This window comes from Hyla sarda, chromosome 6 (genome assembly GCF_029499605.1).
Source record: "Hyla sarda isolate aHylSar1 chromosome 6, aHylSar1.hap1, whole genome shotgun sequence".
Classification (NCBI taxonomy): domain Eukaryota; kingdom Metazoa; phylum Chordata; class Amphibia; order Anura; family Hylidae; genus Hyla; species Hyla sarda.
The window spans coordinates 184760303-184772786 of record NC_079194.1 but is presented as its reverse complement, the minus strand read 5'-3'; the positions used below and the strand labels follow the sequence as shown (position 1 = coordinate 184772786).

The window sequence follows — 12484 nt, the reverse complement described above, 5'->3', positions numbered from 1 at the left end:
CGGTTCTAAGACACTACAGGTTTTCACCAGAGCCCGCCGCAAAGCGGGATGGTCTTGCTGCGGCGGTAGTGACCAGGTCGTATCCACTAGCAACGGCTCACCTCTCTGGCTGCTGAAGATACAGAAGATAGGCGAGGTACAAGGGAGTAGGCAGTAGCAAGGTCGGACGTAGCAGAAGGTCGGGGGCAGGCGGCAAGGTTCGTAGTCAAGGGAGATAGCAAAGGTACTGGTACACAGGGTATAAACACACAAAGAACGCTTTCACTGGCACTAAGGCAACAAGATCCGGCAAGGGAGAGCAAGGGAGGAGACTAGATATAAGCAGGGAACAGGTGGGAACCAATTAAGCTAATTGGGCCAGGCACCAATCATTGGTGCACTGGCCCTTTAAGTCTCAGGGAGCTGGCGCGCGCGCGCCCTAGAGAGCGGAGCCGCGCGCGCCAGCACATGACCGCAGGAGACGGGAACGGGTAAGTGACCTGGGATGCGATTCGCGAGCGGGCGCGTCCCGCTGTGCGAACCGCATCCCCAACGGCCATGACAGAGCAGCGCTCCCGGTCAGCGGGACTGACCGGGGAGCTGCAGGGAAAGAGACGCCGTGAGCGCTCCGGGGAGGAGCGGGGACCCGGAGCGCTAGGCGTAACAATTATGTTATCCCTCTACAATGTGTGAGAAGAGTCAGGAGTTTGTTTGTCAAGGGATGAATAGTGGGCCCACAGTCTACCCAACCCTTCTATAGAGCAAGTATAGAATATGCTTCTGATGAAAGGTCACATGACCTGAAACGCGTCATACTGAGCATTTCCTGATTTTTATTCTACTTCCATTGTCTTTGGGATTGATCCATGTCGATGTTTTTACATGGATGAAATAAAGGTGAAGTTACTTTTATCCCTGGCTTCTATATCCTTTGTTGCAAGTATATAATATGTTTAATTAGATTTCCATGCCCCTCCACACCAAACAATTATAAAAAGCAAGCCCAGCAGGCCCTCTTATCAGCCCAGGTAGGCTGGTTCCTGATGCCAACCCTGTTTTTGCCTCTTCTAGTTTCTTGTAAGACATAAGTAGGCTGATTGTTAGGTTACCTTCTTCAACTTATTTGCTTAAGCTCTGGTGTTTGTGAAGAGATCAAGCCTTGCACATGTTGACACTGCACACAAGCACAATAAATGAGACCATCTTTATTACAAACTATCCATGGACCGTATGACAGCTAAGATGGATTTAGGATGGATCTAGGATGGATTTTGTATGTATGCCAGTTAGTACATCCTTCTGACTATGTTGCCTGCAGCCTTGATATCTGAATTGTTGTTACAAAGCATGAAGTATGTTGAGATTCTGTAGCTGTAGGGCAACCTGCTTTTTGTTTCAGGTTGTCATACCATGACATTTCACTTTACAGGATTTTTACACTGAACAACAGAGAGATGAATTTCAAGTTTTGGTTGTGAGCCAAAACCAGATGTGCAGTGTTTATGTGAATACACAAATGTCGTACAGCATATAAGCATAATGTCACACATGAGAACTAGCCTACTATTCATTGATATATAAACCATGTCTTCACTGTTGAAGACAGCAGAACTGTGTACATTTTTTTTTGTATTGATAATTACCATTTAGAATAGAAGTAAAATTGGTGAAAGCTCTTGAAGCCGTCTTTTCCTGACTCAGGCAGATTCTTGGTATTTGTGAGCGCAGTGAAAGACCAGAAGTCATTTGCTGTGAGGAAATTAAAAGTACATTTTAATTGCGCGCACACTGCAGTATGCAAATTAAGATCTGCACATTACTACAGAGGCACACAAGACCAAGGAATGTTAACCGTTTGCTACACAGTACAGCTGTGATCTCATACAATGTACCCACCCCCAGTTACACCAGAGGAATGAAGAAACCAGGGCTAATAGACCTAACTGGATTTCTTTCATGTTGCTTTCCGAAGATCACAGAAACTCCTTGGTAAGCAGGACAGTCAAGTTATCTAAGAACACTTTCCATAGGATTTTCAGTAGCCCTTAAAGAGTTTGTCCATCATTAGTTTAAAAAAAAAAAGTTTCAATTGGCCCAGGGTGATGTAAAAACTAAAATAAAAGTCATGTGCCCTGATCTCCCTCATTTACCACTCTGATGCTTCCTGTCCCATATGCTCACCGCTGTTTTCTGGTTTCTGTGATGTTTCGACCCTTTAGGAACTGCTCGCTCAGCCAGTGTGGGTCACCGCTGTGGCCAGTGATTGGCTAAATAGGCAGTTCCTGTGGCATAAATGTGTCACAGGAACCACAAAGCAGTGGCAAGTGCAGGGGACAGGAAGCGGCAGAATAGCAGCTGCTGGGGCTGGAGGAAGGTAAATATGATTTTATTTTTTTATTTTTATTTATACACTCTGGGGTCTGGTACAGAGAAATGTCATACCACATAACGTGGCAACACGTTATATATGGTAAAATCTTCCTCACCGTCCCCAAGAGAAATTCCTGCCAGCAGGGATGATGAGGATATAATGTTTGAAAATGTCCCTGCCGCTGCGCAGTGGAAAGACTACTGTGCACAAAAGCTTAATCTCTATTTATGTGGTCACTTGTAAACATGCCATATTGAAAGATCAACGGACCATACTCACTTGTAGAAGAGGTAACCACAATCAGGCAAAAGGTGCAACATTCTAGATTTGTGTATGACCTTGAGAAGACATCCTTATTTCTACTAGATTTTTTAATTCTATTGTTTCAGTTATACTTTTCCTATTTCTCTGTGGAAGGCTTGAGGTTTCACCCAAAATCCATACTTTGGGTTCTAAGATAACCCTATAATTCATTCTCTTTTGGATCTCTTCTACAATACCTCCCAGAGCACCATCACCTTTCTACAATTCCAAATCATATGCAGTATATCTGCTTTTAGGAGGCCACATCTGGGACATTTAGAATCTTGTCGCAGTCCCCTTGCTATACATTTTTAATGGAGAATAATATAGTTGATGGTTGATTTTGAACTGTACTAATTGATGACTTTCACTAACCAGATAATTTGGGGGACTTTTTAATATTTTTTTCTGGGGACAGGAAGCGACAGCAGATTTTTTTTTTATGAAACTCCAAATACAAGATGCCCAAACCTTTCTTCTCCTGGGGAATAACAACGTGCCAGAGGTTTTTAGCCATTACTTATTTTGCCCTATGACAGTTAACATGGATGTTTGGGCAATTTAGTCTATACTGTATGTTTATATGGGACTTCGGGGAGAGCTCTTCAATGTTTGGACAATGTTATTCACAATAATGTTCAGATGATTCGCTTTCGGGAATTTTTTCTAAACTGTTCATGTATAGATATTTTTGTAAAACAGAAGCATAAAATGTGCCATCATCATGCTAAATTAGATGTAATATTCTCTTTAATGAATCGGATTTCATGAACTGAAGAATACTATTGCAGTGACAGTGCCCTACTTAATAACTGAAGATCTGACTTCATGGCCTTCATTACCTTGACCATTCACACATTTATTTCCACATAGAACTGACATTTCCAATCTGATTGTGGTCATAATTGCTACATGATAACCATCTATAGGAGAGTATTTATTACGGGACTAAAAAAAAAAGTAATGGACTAGAGAGTTTCCTATTCAAGTTATTTGGCTGATGAACTCAGGGAATTCCATATATTATTTTTAATCCAATTTCATGTTAATCTATGAACATTTTGCCGATCTTCAGTTGGAAATGATGCTCTTCAAATGTACTTAAGTCACTGTCTAAATCTTTCTATAGTATTTCTAGTCAATGCTCAGTATCTTCTGCACACAGGGTATGTCTGTGCCTTTGATCAAGTTAAACAAGGTTCTGTGGATCTTTAGTTCAGGGCGTGATGTGCTGCACAATGTAGACTTCCCAATGGATTGATGCTGCTGCAATGCTCTGCATGCATACGCTCGCATAAAAGAGGTTAGCAGATGCTCTGTAATTTGTGTGATTAAATTCTCAAGTGATACCTTTAACCCCTCTGTTGCATGAGCCGGTGCCAAGACATTGCTTTGCCAAAGCAGAGTTAGGGCCTGTGGAAGTCACAGTGTTAAAGATGAGACACTGTCTTGGGAAAGGAGGTGTTAAAACCCATTGTATATCCATGGAAGAATGCTGCAAACATTTTCTTTCTTTCTAGAAAATTAATATGCAAATTCCTCTATCCTTCTGGTGTCCCCCCCCCCCCCCCCCCCAATCCCTTGCTTTTTCTTCCCCACCTCGAAATTAGCCAGGCAGAATGCTGAAACTGATTATGTATTCAAATGAGCAGCCTTCGTTAATGTGGTATTAAGAGGAATGCTGGAAATGAGTATGAGGGGATGGGGGGAAGGGAGGCTAGGGAAGGAGGTATCGAATTGGGGGTGAGCATTGGGTTGGGGGGTTGGTATAATACAGGTAACCAAAACAATGAACATAGAATTTAAATGAAGCACAAAGGTGAGTGATGAGATGCTACAATATGACATGCCTCTGTCCTGTATAATGAAATATGCTTTGTTTATTGTGTGTACAACGGGCAACAGCTGCACATTATACTATAGTATAATCAAATTGGAAGCTCTCTATTAAATAGCCTGAATTTCCATCAATTATGTAATCGATCTCAATATACTATTGGGTCCAACAGTATTGTAGATTATTTCTCATTGGTGCACTAGACATGGTTATACACAGTGACCACTTTAAGCCTTGATAGGAACCCACCCCGCATTGCTAGTAGAATTCTTCATGTCAAGGATTCAGCAAAGTGCTGGTAAAATTCTTTGGAGATTATTGACAAGTATTCTGCAGCGAATCTTCCATTCCACAATCATGCATAGGTGCTCCACAGTATTAACCCCTTAAGGACCACCGGTTTTTCCGTTTTTGCACTTTGGTTTTTTCCTCCTCACCCTTTAAAAATCATAACCCTTTCAATTTTGCACCTAAAAATCCATATGATGGCTTATTTTTTGCGCCACCAATTCTACTTTGCAGTGACATCAGTCATTTTACCCAAAAATCTACGGCGAAACGGAAAAGAAAATCATTGTATGATGAAATTTAAGAAAAAACGCTATTTTTTAACTTTTGGGGGCTTCTTTTTCTACACAGTACATTTTTCAGTAAAAATGACACCATATCTTTATTCTGTAGGTCCATACGATTAAAATGATACCCTATTTATATAGGTTTGATTTTGTCGTACTTCTGTAAAAAATCATAACTACATGCAGAAAAATGTATACAGTTAAAATTGTCATCTTCTGACCCCTATAACTTTTTTATTTTTCCGCATATGGGGCGGTATGAGGGCTCATTTTTGCGCCGTGATCTGAAGTTTTTATCGGTACCATTTTTGTATTGATCTGACTTTTTGATCACTTTTTATTCATTTTTTCATGATATAAAAAGCGACCAAAAATACGTTATTTTAGACTTTGGAATTTTTTTGCACGTACGTCATTGACTGTACAGTTTCATTAATGATATATTTTTATAGTTCGCACATTTACGCACGCGGCAATACCACATATGTTTATATTTATTTTTATTTACATGTTGTTGGTTTTTTTATGGGAAAAGGGGGGTAATTTGAACTTTTATTAAGGAAAGGGTTAACTCACATTTATTAACTTTTTTTTTTACACATTTTTTTTGCAGTGTAATAGCTCCCATAGGGACCTATAACACTGCACACACTGATTGCCAGCACTGTTCACTGCAAAGCAACAGCTTTGCAATGATCAGCGTTATTGGTGATCGATTGCTCAAGCCTGAATCTCAGGCTTGGAGCAATCAATCGCCGAGGGGACACGCCGGAGGCAGGTAAGAGGACCTCCGCTCGTATCCCAGCTGATCGGGACTCCGCATTTTCCCTGCGGTAGTCCCGATCAGCCCCGCTGAGCAGCCGGGCAGCTTTCACTTTCGGTTTACACGTGGCGTTCAACTTTGAACGCCGCGTCTAAAGGGTTAATAGCGCGCGGCACCGCAATCGCTGCTGCGCGCTATTAGCCCCAAGTCCCGGCATCAGATACATGCCGGGACCGGCCCGATATGACGCGGGGTCACCGCGTGACCCCGCGTTATATCGCGGGAGCCAGCCAAGGACGTAAATATACGTCCTTGGTCGTTAAGGGGTTAAGATCCGGTGGCTGTGAAGTCATTGATCCAACACTGAGCCAACATATGCAGATGCTTTAAAATATGAAGTTATCCTGCTAAAGTAGATGGTAGATGGCAAAAAAGGTATGCATGTGGCAATAATATTCAGATAGACTGTTGCATTCAATGGGAATGAGTTGTATTAACAGGCACAGCCCAGTGGACAAATCGGATGCTGTTAAAAAATAAAATAAAAAAAAACACCAAATAAACAAACAAACCATAGTTTTCTGATTCCTTTTTACGGGGCCTAGTGCTTTCAAAGAAAACACTCCTGGCACCATTACATCCTCACCAATATAGTTACACAGTTCATCAGGTTAAGAAAAAACTACAGTCCATCAAGTTCAACATATATCCCTATTATGTGCCTACTGTTTTGATCCGAAAAAAGGCAAAAAATCCTTATGACGCAGATGCTAATTGCCCTATACCAAGGGAAAAATTCCTTCCTGACTCCAAATCCCTGAATCAAAATTCTGTCTCTATAAATCTAGTATCTATAACCTGTACTGTCATTACTCTCTATAAATGTATCCAGACCCCTTTTGAACTCTTTTGAACTCTTTATGACTTCTTCCTGTAGCACATGGTTCCACAGTCTCACTGCTCTTACAGTAAAGAACCCCATCTGTGCTGGTGTGGAAACCTTCTTTCCTCTAGAAGTAGAAACAGTCCTGGGTATAAATACTGTATTGCATGGAAGAGATCTCTGTACTGCCCCCTGATATAGTTATACATAGTTACTAGGTTGTGCCAAAGCAGTCATTTTATAAACTAAATAACCCTAATTCTGATCATATTTCTCAGTGCTGTTGTCCTCCCATGCCCCATATTACTCTGGTTCCTCGTCTGTGATTCCTCTTTAGCTTTACTTTATCTTGTACACTGGTGCCCAGCACTGTAAATAGTTTGGCTTCCTGACACTGGTCGCTACAGTTAAATTTACTGTTGACTAAAACTCCTAAAAAGTCCTTATACATGTAGGTTGTTAACAGTATTTTTCTATATAATACATATTGCCAGCCTTGTTTTTTTTCTTCCACGTGTTTTCTTCTGCATGTTTTTTTTCTTCCCCATGTACAAGGTCATTAATAAATATATAACAAAGAATAGGACCCAAAACTGACTCATGTAGTAATCCCTTTGTAACAGTCAGAGTATGTACCATTAATAACCGCCCACTGTTTCCCATCACAAGAATTCTCATTTTATGTGCTAACCTTTTATTTTTTGAATATTGGCACCATATTTGTTATACGCCAGCCCTGGGGAACAGACCCTGTGACTATAGAGTCCTTGAATATTAGCTATAGGGCTCTGTCTATTATATTGGTAAATGCCTTGTGGACTTAATATATCTGCTTTTCCCTTATCACCATCTATAATTGCTCCCTCATTACTTTTTAAAGGGCCAATGCTTTCATACACAAACCTGTACACACAAGGCAAGATAAAATGATTTATGAGGCTTACTTCAAATTATAACTCTAAATGGAAAAACACAACGGTAAACAAACCAAATTACGTTTTTACCTCCAGTTTTTGTGACCCCGCCTCCTAAACCTTATCTTGCATTCTTAGGCAAAGGACTTATATATGCTATGATGAGAGATGCTGGCATTTCTTCGCCATCTAGAACCATTCTTTAGTGCTATGCTTAGCTATCTCAATAGGTCTCATAGACTTTAAATTGCACCTGTCATTAACAAAAACCATTATACATATATTTGTAATATACATTGGAAAAATATGTATATTTCTGTCCCTGCAGCTATTGCATGTGTGTCTCTATGAGGAGTCCAAATACAGGAAGTGAGGGTGTAGAAGCAGGGCTCTGTGCAGTGAGGCTCTGTAACATGCTACATGCTCACACATGAGGATGATTGACAAGACAGGAGCCTGCACAGAGCCCTGCTTGTCCTGTCCTTACAAATATACATATAATTGTATTATCTACATTATATAAAAAGTTTTTGTTGACGACAGGTACACTTTAACCCCTTAAGGACGCAGGGCGTACTCAAACGGCCCCTTTTCAGAGTCCTTAAGGACTTAGGACGTTTGAGTACGTCCTGTCCATTCCCAGCCCCCCGCCGCTAGCTGGAGGGGAGCCGGGGCCCGATGCCTGCTGAAATCGTTCAGCAGGCATCGCGGCATATCGCCCAGGGGGGTCATGATGACCCCCCATGTCGGCGATGGCCGCAGATCGCTGGACAATTCAGTCCAGCGATCTGCGGCAGATTCTGGGTCAATCGGGTCTCCAGTGACCCGGTGACCCGGAATTACAGGCTGTTCGGGGCCGTCTCTTACGGCTCCGAAAAGCCATAGCCAGCAGGGGTGAGGTGGCACTGGTGCCACCTCAAGATCGCCCTGATTGGTCGGCCAGCGTTTTTTGACCCGTATCGGCAGCTGTAGTGATGTCACAAACAGCCGTAGGTCTCTGCAATTTCACTACATAACCGCCAGCCGGGGCAGTCTCCCAGCGTAGGATCGTTCCACACAAGATCTTCACTCAAGACATCTCTGCACCTGAGGAAAATATTATTAACATAGGAAAGAAGATGAACACTGACACTGCGTATAGTATATGAAGTAGAAAGAACTAGTATCCGAGCTACTTGGAAATCTGTTATGTGCAGTAAATCAGGATATCAATATATGCAATTACTGGGTAATATTACAGCATGGGTGTGACCCATGACAAGGCCTTTCCAGACAGGAGACTGACCACGAAAGCCACCTTAGACCGTTCAGTAAGGAATTGGTCCGAAATCATCTCCAGATGTAGGGAACACTGGGACAAGAAGCCACGGCACAGTTTAGAGTCCCCATCAAACTTGTCTGGAAGAGGCAGGCGGAAACTGGGAGCAGCCACTCGCTGCGGAGGAGATGCAGGAGCTGGCGGAGGAGATGGTTGCTGTAATTGCGGCAGAAGCTGTTGCAGCATAACGGTCAGTTGAGTCAGCTGCTGTCCTTGTTGCGCGATCTGCTGTGATTGCTGGGCGACCACGGTGGTTAGGTCAGCGACACTAGGCAGCGGGACCTCAGCGGGATCCATCGCCAGATCTACTGTCAGGATCCGGACTGGTATGCAGAGAGGACACTGGAGGTGGATCCTCTGTGTCAGTGAGGTGATGGGCCGTACCAGGGGAACAGAATCTAAGGGGTTACTGGTTTTCACCAGAGCCCGCCGCAAAGCGGGATGGACTTGCAGCGGCAGATAACCCCCAGGTCATTCCACCCGATAGCGACTCAACCCCACTGACAGCTGAGGCAGGCGCGGTACACAGGGACAAGGCAAGAGCAAGGTCGGACGTAGCAGAAGGTCGCAGAAGGTAGCAATGGTTCGTAGTCAGGGGCAACGGCAAGGGTCTGGATACACAGGCTTGGGATACACAAAACGCTTTCTCAGGGCACTAGGGCAACAAGATCCGGCAAGGACAGGAAGGGGAAGTGGGTCCTTATATGGAATGGGAGTGATACAACTGCTTGGGCCAGGCACCAATTAGTGGTGCACTGGCCCTTTAAATTTCAGAGAGCCAACGCGCGTGCGCCCTAGAGCGGGGCCGCGCGCGCCGGGACATGACAGCAGGGGAACGGGACAGGTGAGACGATTGGGATGCGACCCGCGGGCGGGCGCATCCCGCTACGCGGATCGCATCCCCGCCGGCAGTAACAGTGCAGCGCTCTGGGTCAGTGGGTCTGACCAGGGCGCTGCAGACAGAAGAACGCCGCGAGCGCTCCGGGGAGGAGCAGGGACCTAGAGCGCTCGGCGTAACAACAGCCCAGATCTGTGAAATGTGAATTCCTGTCTAGTAGCGCCCCCTACAGTACAGGGAGGTATTACATGTTCTGTACTCTTTACCTGTGCCAGGATTAGCTGCACCTTTGGACACCAGGTAAGGGGTGGCTCCATATTACTTTTTTTGGGACATTGCGTGTACTGTACAGGACCCTGAAGAAGCTCCTGTCCTCTACATAGACAGTGATTTACAGCTCCCAGCAGATCTTTCTTACTGTTATATGTAAGGTCTTGCTTTATCTATATTAGTTATCTACTTATTTTTCTTTAATTCTCACTTTTTACTATTTTTTGGATGACATTTTCTTGGCTTCAGAACCAATTTCCATAGAGTAATGGTCTCAAAATACAATGGTTTCAACATACAATGGCCGTCCTGGAACCAATTAATATTGTAACTTGAGGGACCACTGTATACACCTCAGTTAGGAGCATTAACCCCTTGTTTACAGCACTGGCACTTTATACCAATTTTTTTTAAACTATTTTACAATACATTTACAGCTTGCTAAGATCAGTTAAGCTTCTCCTGTTCTTGCCATTGTATTTTGTTTGCTTACCTGCAGGGATAATGTACCTGAACAAACTGCAACCAATTACTACCACTGTGGCTAGTTATTGGCTGCAGGGTGCCCGGCACATTATCAGGCTGGTACTCAAAGCAAGTCATACAGGGAGTAAACAAGAGCAACTGAGACTACTGGTATGGCGCCGAACACAAAAAGGATAACACAGGTGTGTATGGTGTCGTTTGTTATTTTATGACCATAATAAGCTAAAAGTTATTTTAATAACTCAAACAACCCCTTTAACACAGGCTGTTGTGATACAGTGAGATTAAATTGATGTAGGATGGTATGAATTTGTATTTCCAACCATGTAGAGGCAATTATATACTGTACCTCCAGTTTGTAAAATAAACATTTTTTATAACATTGTATTGCAGAATAACTATATATGCAGTTTCCTAATATATGGAAAACGAAGGGGGTTTTATCAAGATCGCAGCCTCATTCACCGGTCTAAATAAATCCCTGAGATCCAGGCAGGAGCAGTTGAGCGGCGATAACACTGATCAATGCTAAAATAGCATAGTTTTTGTCACTTTTTATACCACAAAAAATGAATAAAAAGTGATCAAATAGTCAGATCAAAACAAAAATGGTACAGATAAAAACTTCAGATCACGGAGCAAAAAATTAGTCCTCATACTGCCCCTTATCCGGAAAACGTATTAATTTTGGTGCATGTAGTTATAATTTTTTTTTGTAGTAAAATAAAGTCAAATCTATATAAAAACAAGAATACTGGCACTAAATGGGAGACTTTTAAAAATATCTTAAATTCTCACTGTAAGATGTATATACCTTATGGGAATAAAAGGGTCAGGAATAGAAGAAAACCAATGTGGATGAATAAAAATGTTAAGGGGGAAATAAATGACAAAAATAAAGCATTTCAATTACTAAAACAGGATGGCAGTGTAGAAGCATTAAAAAGATATAGATAAAAATGTAAAATATGTAAAAAACTGATAAAAGCTGTAAAAATGGAGACAGAAAGACTCATTGCCAAAGAGAGTAAAACTAACCCCAAAATGTTCTTTAACTATATAAATAGAAAGAAGGTTAAAAATGAAAGTGTAGGCCCTTTAAAAAATAATGAGGAAGAAATTATAGACAGGGATCAGGAAAAAGCAAATATATTCACCCCTTAAGGACAAAGCGTTTATCAGTTTGTACATTTGTCATTAGTCATTTTACCCAAAAATCCCCATCGAAACGGAAAAAAAATCATTGTGTGACAAAATTGAAGAAAAAACGCCATTTTGTAACTTTTGGGGGCTTCCATTTCTACGCAGTGCATTTTTCTGTAAAAATGGCACCTTAAATTTATTCTGTAGGTCCATATGGTTAAAATGATACCCTACTTATATACCGTAGGTTTGATTTTGTGGTACTTCTGGAAAAAATAACTACATAAATACATTTAAAAATGTCCTCTTCTGACCCTTATAACTTTTTTATTTTTCCGCATATGGGCATATATGAGGGCAATTTTTTTGTGCCGTGATCTGAAGTTTTTATCAGTACCATTTTTGTTTTGATCGGACTTTTTGAACGCTTTTTATACATTTTTATATGGTATAACAAGTGACCAAAAATAAGCTATTTTGGACTTTGAAATTCTTTTACATGTACGCCATTGACCGTGCGGTGTAATTAATGAAATATTTTTATAGTTCGGACATTTACACACGCGGCGATACCACATTTTTATATTTAATTTTATTTACATAGTTTTTATGTTTTAATGGGAAAAGGGGGTGATTCAGACTTTTATTAGGGAAGGGGTTAAATCACATTTATTAACACTTTATTTTTACTGCCCCATAGGGAGCTATAACATTGCACACACTGATTTCCTACACTGATCACTGCCATGCATTAACATGGCATTGATCAGTGTTATCGCCACTCTACTGCTCCTGACTGGATCT

The 12484-nt window shown here is 41.8% G+C and overlaps 1 protein-coding gene across 5 annotated transcripts in view; it reads right to left on the bottom strand.

The window, feature by feature from the left end:
* CBFA2T3 (CBFA2/RUNX1 partner transcriptional co-repressor 3) overlaps nt 1–12484 on the bottom strand; it is a 392405-nt gene that overhangs the window by 233794 nt on the left and 146127 nt on the right. For all 5 annotated transcript variants that reach the window (XM_056526035.1, XM_056526036.1, XM_056526034.1 and 2 more), the window contains one exon: nt 1623–1728. In XM_056526035.1, the coding sequence (XP_056382010.1) occupies nt 1623–1728 (106 nt within the window). The remainder of the gene's footprint in view (nt 1–1622; nt 1729–12484) is intronic.